Genomic DNA, 17,569 nt, shown 5'->3' on the forward strand with positions numbered 1-17,569 from the left:
TATAGTTCATTACACCGATGGAGTTACACGCTGTATAGAATTGATATATTAGACAAATGAAAATAATTTGAAATTTCTTCATGTATGGATTATTTATTATAAGGGCATTGCATGCGGTCTGTTTTTAAGGAGTTTTGTATAGGCAATATTTAAGAAAAAATAAGTTTTAATAAATTTCGACCGTGTCAATTGATTTACCGGTTATTTTGCATGAACCAAAAATGTGTCTCCTACATATAACCTATATAAGGTACCGGAGAACTCGTATATTTTCACAGAATTGAAATCGTACCACCCTAAGCAGTTAACATTTTGGTGAGGATTGTCTATTATTGAATGTAAAACTCCGTGTTGTTCGATGTGATTAAGTTTTAATCTTGGATTCTATTTCTGGAGATCTGGATTTGAAAATTGTTATTCTAACGGTTTTATCCGACTTTGGCTGTAGACATCGGTTATGTGAAAAGTGGTTAAGCGAAATTCGAGCTCGGCCGCGGGGGGCGTTTGTTTTTGCAAGGCGACCGATGGTATAAACGTTTTTTTTTTTTTTTTTTTGGCAACTGATCAAGTACGGATGTTGGCGTCGAAGGACGCGCAGAAGGGTATACTCACAGTGCCATTTTGTCCATCAAATCCGTCGTGAATGTATATCTGAAAAACTTATAGACTTGTGAAAAAAAAACACACACACACACACACACACAGTTTACAAAATACGCCGTACTATACACTACTTGGTGGTTCTCTCCGGTTAAACTTTCGCCGGCGTTAATTCTGTTGCTATTGGTATACTTGTTCACGGTTAAAGGTGAGTCTTTGTGTGTTCATGCTTTATAAACTACATCTATGTGATGCGTAAAAGTGCAAATCGTTTTGTTTTGCTTATTTCCCACAAACCGATTGTCGCGCGCCGGTGGCCGTCGCATCATTAACGCGTTTAAAACAATCAGAGTACATTTATTTTTATATTTTTTTTCTAATGACAATCATCTTCTTCCGCGTTCGTTATCGAGGTTTAAGTCGATTGGCGAATTTTTAACGTTTTTTTTTTTTGTACCTAACGTCGACCGCGCGCCGACGGATATTTCATTTGGCTGTTGTATTAATAGAGTCCACGCTAACACACACACACACAGCCAGTACGGTGACGACACCATATAGTGAGTATATGGTCGGCTATATAATATAATTTCGGATTTGCACCGAGCAGCGTTTGGCAAACTTTTCGGGTCAAGCGGATCTCAACCTCGTTTTTCTACATCCCATACACCGTCGCCGTCGTCGAAAGTTATACGTTTATTATTAAATAGGACAAAGGAGATAAAAAAAAAAAAAAAAAAAAACAAAGGTACGCTCTAATTGTTAAAAATAACCGAGACCGTGTTTGTCGTTTGGTATCGATTTTTTTTTTTTAATTTTAATAATGGTAAATAATTAAAAGGTAACCGGCGTCCGTCGACGGTTTTTGCATACTTAACGTGGTGGTCGTTTTGACATACCACAACGCTTTTGCCAGTCAATAGAATTATTGTGTATCGTACAAACCCATTGTTAAAACTGCAGCCGAAAACCACATCTTATGTTTTTTTTTTTTTAACAATCAACTTGTTATTAGGCCGATTTAAGGCAAATGTTTACCGGCCCGCTTATACTGTACTATAACTATGGATAATATTGAGCATTTTTTTTTTTTTATTTTGCTTGTTCGGTCATTTCTTGATATGACCTAACCTAAACAGTCTATTCTACCAATCTATGTTATGTATTAGACACCGAGTTGAACTTAGACTAGATGTAGTACTGACTAGTTGTACTTGACACTTAGTCAATACTAAAGTCTTTGACGATTTAGCCATATTGTATAATCAACCCATTCAGTTTAGACTATCAACTTTATAGGTGGATCTATAAAAACAACTTCGATCCAACTGCACTATTTGCCGATCTTGGATAATAAACACGATAGGAGTCGTAAAAGATGATAAGTGATAACTATTCTATAAAAAAAAAATTCTGAAACTTCAAAAATTTTAATTATAGTACAAATGTTATTAAATTGTTTAATATGGGGAAAAATATATTAATAACATTTTCACGGCCGTTTTAAAGTTTAATATTACAGCTTTTTTAGAAATATTGTATAAAGGACTTTAATAAATAGTTTTCCCCTTTAAAATCAATATTGGTCGACATTCTAGCGTACATAATGTACTTGTTTGGTATTAAAAATGAAAATGTATAATACAAACAACAAAAATAAAGTAAGATATAAAAACGCGTTAACCGGCAATTGCCGGATGTAATAAAATGGGTAATGTCAGTGGAAAATAAATCTTTTAACAAGTTGTTCAATAGAATTTCGTAAAAACTAATAAACCCAATAGAAAATGTATACTTTATTGATTCTGTCCGGTATGTACTGTATTTGTTTAACTAAACGTCTGAAGCTCATGCTATACCATTGTGTATTTATTTTTCTTGCTAGTCGCAGTTGAATGAATTACCGAGTTGAAAATCTTATGCCAAGATGGGCCGTGGGTTAGAAGGTATTTCAAAATGTATGTTGGTCGGAGAATAAAAAAAAATTGAAAAATTACTGCGGGGCGGTGTAAACGAAAACATACATTGAATATTTTTGAGGTGGATTCATTAGACTAGATAAGACTGGAAAATATTTGGAAGCGCAAATTCTTTTTACTAGGGTTTAGTCTTAGACTAGACTTAACTAACGTGATTTATTATTGTGTTCAATCTAGTCTACCGCCTATCTATCTTGCAATACATCATCAAAATAACAACTGAATCATATAGTCGACTACATAATATTAAAGCGTCACTTCATACTTTTAGAACTTTGAAAAATTACAATTATCTACATAAACGGGTACTCGTTATCAGTTTTTGTACATATATTGAATTTCGCTTAGAAAGATCATATATATTATATAAATAGATTTTTTTTTAATGCAAAATACAATTATATTGCTAACAACGTTTGCTCACTTAACTTTTTATAGCCGTTATATGCGTTAGAAAGTTATTTTGGGATTAACGTGATTTATTTCAAAAGAATCTTCTATGCACGCACTTGTATGCTATTTTATTTTGTTAATTGTAAGTCTTTAAGAGGAGCAGACATTTCGTCGCCGGAGCGGTCAAATCCTATGTATATTCAGAATTTATATTTTGTTCGAATTAAACCGTATTAATTATTATACACCATCAACCAAATTCTGAATAATATTACGTCTGGCCAAAAAATATAATATAGTTTATAATAAATTGGATAAAAGCGTAGCAACTCTGGAACATACACCGTTATTGTTGCCATATTTTTTTACGAGCCCGAGTACTATCGTTATCTTTTGTCGGTTTACCTCCCACGCCGGTTTTCTTATCCTACGTATAAACACAATTGTAACGGTAATAAATTGCATAAATTTGTAAAACACACAAGAATGCTGAACGCATTCAATTTAAATGCTTGTGTTTTTCGGCGTAAGTAACACTTATTATTGTTATGGTGTACACGTGCTGTGTAAAAAAAAAAAAACACTTTTGAGTTTCAAACGATGACTTTTTTTAGTAACGCCACTCGTCATAAAAAGTTTCAAAAGAGATTTTATTGTTATTTTATTGAACTAGGTATTTAGTTTCTACGGTATACTTAAAATAGTCATTCGGTGGTTATGACGTATAGGTAAACGTGTGGCTCAGAGTGTAAAAATAATCTCTAAATGATAAGTGTTCCGCGGTTAGAAAACACTCCGCGACTAACACAACATTAATTTATACGGACGTCATTACTTAAGTATGCGACACGTTTTGGGTCAACGAGCAAGCAGCTGATGTACTAGTTGTGCTTGGTGTCTCTAAAAATTCGCGTGGATACAGTTCAACCGATAACGGCCGAGTGACACAACTAGAGAATATGGGACTGTGGAAGTTCGGACCTTTTTAGAACCTTTCGCGCTTCCCCAAATTGTCTTGTTTCGGTTACCGACCATTTTTTGTAAACTCAGCCGACTGACTCAGCCGATGTGCACGCAAATTTTAGGCTAAAAACACAATATCCATTGTGCACTCTTGCCTACAACTGTTAAGAGTGACACTATCGTCCGAACGATGTACAAATAATCCATCTACGGCAAATCAATTCTGATGAATATACATGACCTGGGGTCGTGCAGACACAATTTGCCGACAACTCGATATTCCCATATACTCGATATTCCCATATATTTGCCTACGCTCAAATAAAGCGAGCGCGCTTTGTTACAGCGGCGTTTGCCGTTGTCAACAGCTATACGTACATTAATTTCAGCATTTAACATTTCGTTTGCAGCATGTCGGAAAGACGGACCCTGTTAAGTCGTCCCAGGACTCGGGTCTACGACTGCAACTACAACATTGGCGAGGGTTACTACAAGCCAATGATGGACCACTTGGACCGTAAGTACTACGGGTCGCCGTCGTCGGTTGCGCCGCCCAAGCCGATCAGCTCCTTCGGTACGGCTGCTTTCGACGATTACCAATCCCCTTCGCCGATCCGATCAAGGCGGGGATCAGACTCCAGGCTATCCATGCCCGACGACGATTTCGAACAAGAGGTAAATAATGCCGGCGAAATAGCCGACGTGTGATTTTTTGTTGGGTCAAACTATTCAACGACACATGCCACCAGAAGCTAAAAAGAATTGCAAACACAACAGGGATGAAATGTGTCGACCGGTAACCGAATGAAATACCGGTTTTAGATTTAAAACTGTAATTATAAACGTACAATATAACGTACACGCGGTGTTTTACTCGTTTACTCGGTATAGTAGTATGTATTTAATATTCGGTGATTATACACACATGCTTTATGCCATTATAGCCATGTTATATGCTTAATGTATTTGCATTTGGTTTTTCGTGCACTTTTTCAACGGTGGAATCGAATTAAATAATTAATTCGCATTAAAAACTAGATTAAGTATAATATATATTATATATTTTGCCACGTTTACGTGCCGTCGTTAATGGGCGTTATTATTAGTTTGACATGCGACATGTTAATCCCGGAGGTCAATTCAATTGGAGGAATCGAATTCATATTTAATCCACCTCGAACTAATGCGCATTAACTAGTGCGTACATATTTAATGCGAATTAACTATTTATATTTATTCATCGGGTCTATAGAATTATAGGATTGAATTAAATTCAGATCGGGAATTAAAAATTGCATTTAAACCCAAATGCTAATGCGCATTCGCTTAATTTGCACTGCCTGACAAATTACAAAAAAAAAAAAAACCAAAAGGCTCGAAAATGTAAAAATATACATAACATGTACGATTTATACAATTTATACATAGTTCACAAAACAAATATGTTTAATCATCGTTATAAATGTACAAAGTATAATATTATTGTTGTTATAAATTACAATATTAAGACATACGGCAATAATAATCAAATACCGCCATTAAACGTGCCGAGGCAAGAAAGTTGAACCTTTACGACGAGTAAGTCGATAGTACAGAGATTTAGCCGGTAGGAAAAATATAGTCTAATTTACACCTTGGAGTCGACCCAAATTTAAAGCATGTCAAATTGTATGAAAGTCCGATATGTATTTTTAACATCTTTTTCTGGCATTGTTTTTTTTCTAATTGCAGTACGTTGCCTACTTTATGAAGGCACGATATTGGTAGTTATAATAGATATCATCGACTCGGTGTTTAACATTTTACTCTTATTATATTTTCTGTTTAATAAAAGTTTCAAGCAAGGAAATTAGTCATAAAAACAAATCGCCTTTCCCAAGATGTTAAATAGCGTTATTAAAGTTTATACACCTCAGCACAAGGGATCAGCAATCACCTAGGGAAACACTTGTAATGTTTTTAATTTATTTAACCTTTTGCGAGTACGTAACCCATCAATTGTATATTATACTAGGTTAGGTGGTCTTGCTGGAAATTGTTTTCTACTTTGAAGGGAATAACGATTTTCTTATTCCGCGCATGCGTCACTAATAAAATTTGTATAGTACAATAGTGAATATACCATTTAATATTCTACGGGACTACCGTTATACCCGGAAGTGTTATTAATTCAAACGCCTTACACATAGATGAGCACATATTGTACCATTATTATTTATTTACCAATGCCGTATAGCGCCATAGTTAAATCATTATTGATGAAATTACTCTTGAAGGATAAAAAAGCACCGAGGTGGCATTATTGTTTCACGAAGCTTTTTTTTTATTATTAATAATAAATCATGATGAGCTGCCCAAGGTGTGTAGATGGGTAACTTATTTATATTATTTCACGTTGCAGTCTATTCCACGAATGGTGCCTGCATAAGACAGCTGTCTAGTTCTAGACCAATAATGCTAAATTAAAAGGTGTCGCTGTTTTTTTTTTATAAATTTCTCCTTTACTGTATATAAATTGGTAATACTGTTTGTAAAAATTGTACTTTTTAAAAGTTTGTGTAAAATAGCGTACGTCAAAATTAATATTAATATATACTCTTAAGTATAAAAAATTATTATAAATAAATACCGAATTCTTAATTAATATTATATACTATAAATATTAAAGATTTAAAATATTAAAGAATTGCTACTAGTCAAAACTGTCAGTTTCTAATTATTTTAAAAAGTACTAACTATATTCTAGAATTTCTTTTTAGTTTCTTATATGGTTGATACATACAAAACGTATGACCAGTAATAAATATTATAGTGTATGCAATTGCCAATAATTATTGTTGAATAAAACTCGATATTCATCTAAAACGTTCATTCAACTGAAATCCATATTCATTTATTTATTCAGTCACGCTCCAAAAGGCATGAGTACAGACATTATTAATAAACAATATTTTACAATTATAAACAATAATTACAAACGAGTAATTGTACAATTATTACGTACATATATCGAGAAATCAAAACAAATCTAGTGATAAATGTATTACTGTTAGTCAACATTCTATCAATTGTGTAGTTAATTGTTAATTGTGTAGTGTTTAGGAGGTGATTTAGTGATACCAAATCTTACTACGCAGTTAGCTAAAGCTGCTAAACCTATTATTGTGCAAAAATTAAATCTTGAGAGATGCACTTTTCTGAAGAACTGAACAATTTTAGCGTAAAAAACCCACGTGAACGCAATTTTGTGTTACAAAACTGATACTGACTAGTGACTGTGTAAGCTTATTTGTTTTTTTTTCGCAGGTTGCGGCTTTACGCAAGGCTCGCGCGGCCAAGGCGGCCGCCAGGACGGCGTCGCTTGAACGAGACTTCGAGTCGGCGTTCAACGGGTTCTCGTCGGACGGCAAGCCTAGGCCACGGCTTAACTATACGGAAAAATTGTTAGACTCGGTGGGCCTGAACAGCAAGTCGCAGGACGCGCTCGAAGAGGAAATCCTGAAGAAGCGGACCAAGTCGTTCTTCCAGGACGCGGACGAATTCGCGGCGGCGGCCGATCAGCAGGCCACAAACCGGTGGATCAAGGCCAAGAGGCACGACGACGCGGAGGAGCGGTTCACCGAGGAGACGGCGGCCAAGGCGAGGGCCCGCAAGTCTAAGGCCCGCCTATTGGACATCCAGAACGAGTTGGACGGCTTGGCCGACCGTGACGCGGCCCGTCAAAAAAGGTCGGCTGACCTCAGGGCGCTGTTTGCCGACAACGAGGCACTCACCGAGTCCGTTAGTTCGTCGTTCAAGAAGAAGTCATCGAAAAAAGTGTCCTTCTAAAAAAAATGTATTAAGTTTATCATTTCTCTATCACACATAGACATAAATTATCCACTCCTTAAGAGTTCGTCTCACCTGTACTCGGTCGCAATTACTCGGTAAAAAATAAATATATAAAATATGCAATGAAACCTCTATTAATCGAAACGCCTCTTCATTGAACACTATCAAAGTGTTCGGCAGAAACAATTACAAGTTTAAGATAAAGCCGATCATAAGCTAATTCAGTAATTAATATTTTATACCTTTATCGATGACGAATACTTTTCTAGGTTTCACTGTATTACATATTGTCCGTCGAATTCATCCGAACGTTCGTGTTGCCTATTTTCGACATGTGTGTTTAATTTATACGTAGTTTTTTATAGTATTAAATAATATATTATAAAAATATATTTTAAAAAGTTGACACTAATTATAATATCGAGCTGTTTGAATCCGCGTTATTATATTTTGTAAATATATTTATTATAATATATTAAGAACATATTGTTGTTGTCATCGAAAAACGTCCATAACACTATAATAGTATTGTGAAGTGATGTGTTTGGAAACTTCAATATTATTTTATCAATATAATATATTATATCAACTAGCGAACAAAACAAACAATATATATATTTGTATGAATAAAATCGCCAAATGCAGTACTAATCGCAGACGAGTATTCTTAAGAACAAGTCGTCAATTATATCTTATCCTTCTTCTCAGTCTAAATGAGGTTGTGTAATTACTTAGTAAGTTATTACAATTCGGTATGTGTAACGTTAGCTTTAAAGAGGTCAAATTATAGGCAATTGTTTTATGTATATTTGAATCATAATGCAGCAGATGACTTCAATCCTAATTCCTAGATATATAATAATTAACTATACTAGAAATGTATTAACTACCTACTAAGTTGCGTTTTTTTTTATTTGCAAAGAAATTCAAACTTAGTAAAGTTTTAACTTTTATCTTTTAATTTAATTTAACGTCCGTGAGCTCATGGCTGAATGGTTATGACTTTGATTAGAGTGAATGTTATTATAGTAACCGTTTATAACTAGTTAGCGTTGGATATGGATAAATATTTCTAATTACTACACAACTTTGATGTACATACTGAGCTGTATATATTAAGAGGCGGAAAAAGTCTTGACCCACCTTGTGAATAGTCATCAAGACCTTATTTAGCACTCGATTAGATGATTTAATTCTACTCTAGGAAACGGTAATGGGCGTCTGTGCTCGAGTAAAAGGTATATTGTACGTATAAATTCAAAACCATTTTACAGAAACAGTATTTATTGATTGATGGTATTATATATGCTTGAGTGTGTATTATATATACAACAGAGTATGTAGTATACGTCTATATCATTGTCTCGGCCGTTGGCTTTGGAGCTCAGATGTTTTGAGCGTGCAATCTGTCTTTGATGGTTGGTCTCGGCACTTCCAAGACGTTCGGGTTGCGTCCCAAAGTCGACACAGTCACCCTGCAACGTGAATGTAATTATAATGGCGTGTATTCGGTAAATTATATAAATTTAACGTACTATTGAACGTTTATAAAATTATATATAATGATTACAATATCATACAAGTCGATTTCGATACGCGTTAATAACTCGCTATGCTATTAACTCGGTGGCGTAGATTTGGCAATATTGTGTGGCAATAATATTACAGCTTTCTATACTTAGACCAAAACGGATCTGTTTCTCGTTTTACGACCGACGTTGGTATAAAACAGACGACCGATTTCCGTTATTGACCACAGAGTGACACTTGTAAGGTTTTCTAAATAACTCAATCCGATCATCGGCTATTGAGTCACGAGAAGTCCACGGTTTGCGAATCGGACCACGAGTGGTTTTTGCCATTAAGCGAAGTTATAAAATATTTTTCAAAAAAAAACTTCCAACGACGTCGCAGAAATAACTATTATTATTATTATTATGGTCTTTGGTCCCAACAACACTGTCGCGTAAAAACAATAACGATTTCTAACATTCACTACCATGTGGCAAACGCAAAGTGTTATTGCTCCAACTCGCAATGTAATGTAACTCACAAACTACCCTCTCAACTTTTGGATGGTAAAATCAAACCGTATGTTTGTTCTAACCGCCATCTCGTGGCGTCTAGAATCTAGACTGTCGTTAGCGGGTTTGGGGTTGACTTAAGCTCCCCCATCTAGTCTTTTACTCGAGTCTTACTTAGTCTTTCACTTTTACTTTTTTATTTAAGTGTAATAATCACCATAAGGACTAAGGCCTAAGATTCTATTAATGGGCCTCGCGACTGTTATTTATTAAAGGGCATTGTATAGGCAACTTTTCACTAAAACTTAACATTTGTGTTAAAATCTGTAAACACATATATTAACATAGGAAAAAGAGGTCTATTTTGATATTTAATTTTTGTTCTTCTATTGATTTTCAACTTCTATAACCCATAAAGGCTCCATTTTTGAATAAAATAGACTTTTGGCATTTCCATCATCATGTGTTCTCACAAAGTCTGATTTCCGATATTAAAAAAATTTGAATTTCTCATCATCTCTTGTGGTTTGTAGTACCGACTACTTTTTATAGTTATTTGTTTTCATTTAAAAATAGTTTTTATAAGCCATTTTTTTTTAAAACTATTCTTAAATAATGGAAAATAATAACACCTTAAAGCCGATATTGAAAAACCACAGAAGAGATGATGAGGAATTCAAAACTTTTTTCAGAATGGAAATCGGACTTCATAGGAACACAGGATGATGGATAATGTCAAGGGTCTATTTACGCCCAATTTTAGCACAGTCGCGAAGCCCCTTAATACGTTTACGTTTAAAAATACTCCAAAAGCATACCAGTGGGCAGTGACATGTATATTTAAGGGGGGGGGGGGGAAGAGTGTTAACGGGTTATACCGCTCCGGAAAATATATCCTTCGCTGCTTTTGGCCGTATCGATTTCAAAACCTAGACCGCTACTGAACGTCATTCGCCGCTTCAGCCTTTCTGTCTTAATAGATTTTAAGTGTTTTGATCGTACAATATTTACAATATTTACCATGGCGTTCCAATGAGGTAGTCATAGAACTGTCTGTAGTAGTAGTGCTTGTCGTGGTCTGCGCGGCAAATGGACGGGATTATGGCGTAATCGTTGAGCTTGGACCTTGTGGGCGGATAGTCGTTGGCAGACAGTCTGCGGCCGTCCTTGGTGCAAGTCCTCAGCACGCGCTCTTCCCAAGTCTGAGGCACCGGCACTGGGTCGTATAGGCCCCTCTGCCGTCTATCCATGTAGTGGATGTAGTCGTCGTAGTAGTTGTGCTGGTAATCGTAAATTATTTTGTATTGAAGCCTGGTCGGTCTGGCCCAGTGCCTGAAGATCCTGCGAGCGTCCTTCTCCTCGATCTACGCAAACAGCAGAAAACAGTACATTATTATTATTACTATGTATACCACGTAAACGTTTCCCAAAAGTCGTTTGACTAAACTTTAACAACACAATTCCTAAACATTTTCGTCGATACATTTTACAAAAACAATTTTTTCTATAAAATTAACAAACTAGCAATAACTAATTTATCATTTACAAGCTAATAGCCAAAGTATAATCCCAAGCGGAAATTAAAAAAAAAAATATGAAAATGTCTTTAATGTTTTGTCGAGATTTGGTGGAAAATGTTAACAGTAGGTACTATATTTCTCTGTGTAACTAATACTTGCTTTACTGCCAAAACAGAACTACATATAATAATGCAAAATAATAAAAATGTTTCAAACCCTTCTTGAAAATAGGATTAATAATGTTATCTTGATTTTTCACAGTATGTCGACACTATTATATATAATCAATAATAGACGCAAATTTGGGACTTATTTGAAAATTTGTCAAAAAGTTAGCGAGTTGAAATAATTGTAAATTGAAAAATGTGTAAATATGATGTTGGGGGTTGTCTCGATTATAAAGAGAAATGGTTGAATTTTTTTAACGGTTGATCTTATAAAGTTCCCTGCGAGTACGATTTCTATTCAATAAACTTCTTACATGACACAAAAAAAAAACGTCCACATTTGCTTACACATTACTTGTCGAAACTCATAAATAAAAAGACAATATCATTGTGAAGCCAAATATACCCTATCAGCTCCGCATCGAGGCTTAAACTAAATCACTTGTATCTATAATAATATGGAAATCTTTTTGTTTGCACTTTTTAATTTCTCAACTCGACAGAACCCAGCCGCTCCAATAACCCAATACTTTCATCCGTAAAAGCTAGTTTTACAATACAAGTCCTAAGCTCGGACGTCCTGATCGACGGTACAGGTACTTACAGCTTTTTTATAAGTTTTCCTCCATTCCGCAGGCGGTTTTGGCGCCTCGACGGGGGCCGCTGTTTCCCCTTCTGCAGTCTCTTCTTCCGCGGCTTGTACGTCGTCGGCGGGCGCCGCTTCTTCTGCAAAGTCCTCGAAATTCCACCCTGCGTCTGGATCGGCCATGGCGTGATCGTAATGGATCTACAACTGTACACGCGAAAAAAATAAAAACAAATTTTTTTTTACAACAATATTGCCACACAGCACACGCAAACTCTAGCGGACCTTATAAACGAATTCCGATCCAATTGAGCGCCGACTGCGATCAGCTTAAATGTACCGATTACCCCTTTGGCGCGCACAACTTATAATTCAACGGTGGCCGTGAGCGTGGCCGGCGCCCAATGTTTCAGGGTTGGTCAAAATGCTCGACGGCAACTCGCCCTCTCCCCCTACCACGGTGCCGGCCTTTGGTAACCACTGAGAATTCGATTGCCGCTTAACGAGGTTCGAATTTACATTTTTTTTTTTTTTTTTTTGGCGCCCGCAAATCTTTATAGACGCTTCATCGTGTCCTAATTGTCATTGTCAATGGTGAACAATGCCAATATTTTCGAATATCGATGAAGAAACAGTATAAACGTTTATTTTTTATTTTTTTTTTTTGTTTCGTTGAGACATATTGTTTTTTATGTTATAATTATTTTTAATACCGCGTAATCCCGATTAAGAATAGCCGTCATAATAACGGTATTATTGCAAGTGAATCAATAAATAGCTCGCGGGTCCGAGGCCAATTGGGTTTCCGGTTCAAGCTCAATCGTGCCGGTGTGTGGCTGATCAAGAGCTGTACAAGTATACAACGTGAACGCAAAATCCGTGATCGGTGATGTTATACAGAGCGGTCGTTTGTCTTGTGTTTTTTGGCCAAAAATACAAATTTTGTTCTTCTACTCTGGCGAATGGGACATTCATTTAATTGGGTTACTACCACTAACATTAAAATAATACTTTTTAAAAACAATTAAAAAGTAAGAATGATATTAAGAATGTTTAAACTTAGTATTATGGAACAAAACCATGTTGTATCCGTTTGTGATATTTACCGACAGTTGCCGACATTTACCAATATTTTTTCAGAGTAAAACTATGTATTAATAAAATTAAGGTGACGCGAAATGAAAAAGTATCGATCCGGTGACCAAATATCTGCCAAATTAATTCGAACGGCCAAAAAAGTCCTTTTTTGAAGCAAAATAAACTTCCAACCGCAGATAAATAGTTTTACCTAATTTTTTATGTAATAAATAATCCCTAATATTATAATTTGAACACTCGGAAAAAAACACTAACAAACAAGTATTGATAATATAAGCTGCACAAAAAAAAACAGATAAAAATACTAATCTCTTAAAATTACATCTCAAAAATTTAGCACAGTCTGGTCTTGGAGTTCATTAATTTAAAAATGATAAAATCAGTTTCAAAAAACCTAAAATCAAAGGTATGATATTTTAACAAAAAATATTGATAAACAAGTTTTTTATTATCTTAATGTTCTATGTATATACATTTTTTATACCATCAGTCTAATTTTTAACCTTTAAATTAAAAAAAATAAATACGGACAGTAAATATTTTCGTTGGCAAGTGCACAAATATCATAACATGCATTTAATGTATAGGAAGGTTATTGGTATTTATTTCTATATATCAATCAATTTCCCAAAAAAATGCACATACTACATATATTCTGTTAACTATAGTTTATAGTGTTATAAAAAAGGCGTGGGTCAAAGCTGGAACTTGAAACAGCTTTTTCGATTTTGTGAACCCCACTTTTTATCACCCCACTGTAACATTAGTCTTAAATTTTAAATCAGATGGATAGTTTGAAATGTTTGTACCTTTGAGAAATGCAATCAATCGGTTACAAAATTATCGTTGATTTTTATACAAATAACTATTGAATAATTATAATTAGTAGGTAAATTAAAAAAACATCCCATCATAAAACTAATGCACAAAAGTCGTAGATATAGTCTATAGAATGCTATAAACGTTAGAATCATTAAAAAAATCCCATTAACCTTTAGATGAAGCTACGTGGTTGAACTTATAAACTTTAATATCTAAAAAGTCAATGGTGTCGTATAAACATGTTTTATTTTAGATTAAATACCACCATAAATATAACCAATGGGTATAATTGGGTACTACTATATAACAACAAAATATTATTTTTTCATGTACTTTATTGACCGCCTGTTTGGCCCGAATAAACGTTCTTGGCCCCTTTTAAAATGATCGTTCATTGCCGATGCTACGCAAAAATGTCGACCTCTACTACCAATTTTACTTTTACAATATTATATTAGGTATGTAGGAAAGTTAACAACAGCCACTATAACGGCATGTGACGCGTTAATATTCTTGATTTTATTCATTATTCCGGACAACAAATTTTTAATATTAACATATTAAAACTATCACTAAAATGTGTAAACATATTTTCTGTTAAAAACATGTTTACGTATAATATTATTATAACCAAATTTCCAAATTGTATACATATTATTATGAATATTTTTTAGTGTAAATCTGAGTCACTCCGGTAGGGGAAGGCGCTATAAAAATTCAAAAACAAAATCGGATAAATTCGGTAGGAATATAGTTTAAAACAATTCGCAATGTCTCGCAGTCTTGCTTAAAAAAAGTGTTTGGTGTCTACTATTGTCTACGTAGAATAAAATATGTTAAATGGCAGAATTTTAAAATACAGTACAGTTAAGAAAAAAAAATCGTTGTACCTTAGGATATCACGATGTAGTATATAATGATATTGCTATTTTAGTGGTGCAAATTTAATTTTTGGTAATTTAGTAATAGCTGGAACGACACCTCGGATTGTGATCGGGTATTGTCTATTGATAGTTATTATTTTTTTTTTTTTGAAAGAACACACCGATTTCTAATATTTATTAAATAATCAAAAACGTTAAAAAAATTATTCAAACTTTACTTTTGTAAAAAGACATTGAATTTTTGAAAATTTAAATGACTATTGAAATCCGATCACTCTACTAGGCGTCATGTCATTTCAGTTTTTAACTTCTGTAAGTCATGTTCTGGAGTATAAAAACTTTAGTGCTTACAGTTATTTTGAGTTTTGACCCATCGTCTATTGACTGTCACTGTTTTGGGTTAAAATGATGCAGCCGCCGCTTATAAGAACGTCAGCTGTTATGGAGATAACAAGATCCTGTTATTTCCTTATCTAATATCCTAATGGCTACCTGTGCGGTAAGCAATACTATCTTCTACAGTCTTCTGATAATACAAGAACAATAATATACACACCTGTTGAGTTTTGCGTTGATTTTTGTGTTTCAATAAAATAAATGAGAGACTTGAATTCTTTTTAATTTACTTAAAACAAAATTTAGGGGATTTCATGTTCTGCCATTATGTTTTTTAAAATAAATTTAATAATTCATGAAAGTGGATAAATAAATGTAAACCATGTTGGGAAGCGTAGTGAAACTGGATTGGCAAAGTACCGCTGAAGGCGAAACGATCATGCAGCATTTTTACAATCCACAGAGTAACGGAAGGAAATTGTTTGGTAACTATAAAATAGTAATTTTAAAGTTTAAACTTAGGAATATTTTAGATTATATTTATAATTTTTTAGGGATACTCGAGCGTCCCATGTTACCAAATGTAGAAGAAGTATCTTACAAATTATTTTTTGTTGGAAAAAGTGGAGCTGGAAAAACTGCTACAATAGCCAGATTAGCAGGAGCAGCAAAAATAAATGATGAATATATAGAAACGCGAGGCATACGTAAAACTAATATTTATTGGCCTGCAAAAGTTTGGGATAGGATTATTTTGTTTAGACTCCAGTGCTGGGATGCAGGAGACAGGGACTTAAAAAAATTTGGACATATTTTACCAGTAAAAAAAAATTTACTTAATATCAACTATTTATAATAATTTAAGTTTGTACTGATGGCAAATAATTTTAGGTTTGCAAAGAAGAAGCAGATGCTATTGTCTTTGTATTTTCATTTAACGACCCGACTGGACTAGCTACCATTTCAACAAACATTTCTACATTTATGAACAATAAAAGTAGTCCAGCTCCTATTGTCATTGGAACAAAGTAATTATTAAAATCTAAACTGAAATAACAAAATACTGAAAACTATTAATTATTTAAACTTGTTGTACCAATTATTATATTTTATTATTATTTGTTGTAATTTAGACACTGTCCGGGGGATTTTACCGCAAAAGTAACAGTATCTGATATAGAAGAATTTGAGAACACACAAAAAATTACAGTTCTGAAATTAAACAAAACAGTGGATAACTTTGATTCAAAAGAAAACGAACTTACTGCTCTTACTCTAAATGTAATTTGTGAACAACTATGGATTAGAGATCAAAATTACATTATAAATCAAGAAATGAACTCAATGCAAATTGTATGAATATTGTGACTTGATGTTTGTGATGTTGATTTCTTCACCGACAACAGTTTATAAACATATATAATATTGTGTTGAAATATTTTTCATTAGGTTATGTACAAACTCTATCTACATTTAAATAAAGTTTGCTTAATTTTGAAAATTGTATAGCTGTGAAGTAATTTGTTATGATTGTGTAACATGCATACTGAACTATTATGTGTAGATACTTAAGACGGGTGGACTGTAAAGTAGAATACTTTAGTGTACAAAATCTTTGCAAGTATTTAGACTCGTTTATTATTGTGTATATTTGAATATTATAAGTATTTTTGTTCATAATATAAATCATACTTCATTTATCAAATATTGATTAATTTGTTAGACTATTACTATTACTATTTCATTATAATTGTCAATTTTGCAAAACAAAGAATTAGAATTATTGACAAAAAATATGTTAATAGTTTTAAAATTTTAATTGTTGTTTTATTTTTAAACCTCAAAACATTTGTTAAAGTTTAATCATTAATCATTATTTTCATATTGTATTATACTTGCATATATATTTAACTATTTTAAAAATAACTATAATTATAACGATAAAATAATTATATTTTTTTAAACAGGAGTCATTCGTATTATCTTATGGAAATAATTATTTGTTGCATAAGAAATTTAATAAGTAGGTGCATATACTTTACAGAATAATAATAAATAATTTAGTGTAAAAATTGTATAAAGCAACAGTACCACATTTTTACATTTTTCAAGGATCATATTAACAATTTATTTGTTTAAACTGATTTGTTCTGATATATGAATTGGAATCTGATAAATTGCTGTTAAAGTCAAAAAATACTTATGCAATAGTAGCACAACAATAATGTATGGTTCTGATTTTATAATATAAAACTTGGATAATTTTTTTATATTAACAAAATTAATTTTTTTTTACCAAAAAATATATTTCCTAATTAATTTTTAAACGCAGTTGCATCGCCTTGATTTTATTAGAAATTTAAATT

At 33.4% G+C, this 17,569-nt stretch overlaps 3 protein-coding genes across 3 annotated transcripts; 2 read left to right on the forward strand and 1 right to left on the reverse strand.

Annotated features, from left to right (window-relative positions):
* The first annotated feature begins 597 nt into the window (after nucleotides 1–597).
* LOC126834719 (uncharacterized) lies at nucleotides 598–8,200 on the forward strand. Its single transcript, XM_050566846.1, has 3 exons — nucleotides 598–808; nucleotides 4,346–4,610; nucleotides 7,242–8,200. Exons 2-3 carry the CDS (start codon nucleotides 4,347–4,349, stop codon nucleotides 7,761–7,763), a joined length of 786 nt encoding a protein of 261 aa, XP_050422803.1. The 5' UTR covers nucleotides 598–808; nucleotide 4,346; the 3' UTR covers nucleotides 7,764–8,200.
* Nucleotides 8,201–9,032: 832 nt separating this feature from the next.
* Nucleotides 9,033–12,477, reverse strand: LOC126834720 (flightin). The gene is made up of 4 exons (XM_050566847.1): nucleotides 12,349–12,477; nucleotides 12,082–12,270; nucleotides 10,811–11,154; nucleotides 9,033–9,241 (listed from the first exon to the last, which is right to left on the reverse strand). The coding sequence occupies exons 2-4, from the start codon at nucleotides 12,244–12,246 to the stop codon at nucleotides 9,151–9,153; spliced, it is 600 nt and encodes a 199-aa protein (XP_050422804.1). The 5' UTR covers nucleotides 12,247–12,270; nucleotides 12,349–12,477; the 3' UTR covers nucleotides 9,033–9,150.
* A 2,138-nt stretch (nucleotides 12,478–14,615) lies between these two features.
* On the forward strand, nucleotides 14,616–16,947 carry LOC126834438 (ciliogenesis and planar polarity effector 2-like). Its single transcript, XM_050566351.1, has 4 exons — nucleotides 14,616–15,688; nucleotides 15,758–16,023; nucleotides 16,095–16,231; nucleotides 16,337–16,947. Exons 1-4 carry the CDS (start codon nucleotides 15,586–15,588, stop codon nucleotides 16,560–16,562), a joined length of 732 nt encoding a protein of 243 aa, XP_050422308.1. The 5' UTR covers nucleotides 14,616–15,585; the 3' UTR covers nucleotides 16,563–16,947.
* Nucleotides 16,948–17,569: the final 622 nt, after the last annotated feature.

The sequence above is a fragment of the Adelges cooleyi genome, unplaced genomic scaffold (genome assembly GCF_023614345.1).
Source record: "Adelges cooleyi isolate 19-005CV unplaced genomic scaffold, UGA_ACOO_1.1 ACOO_flye_CR_arks_rails_tigmint_CR_PRNA_21, whole genome shotgun sequence".
In the NCBI taxonomy this organism is placed as follows: domain Eukaryota; kingdom Metazoa; phylum Arthropoda; class Insecta; order Hemiptera; family Adelgidae; genus Adelges; species Adelges cooleyi.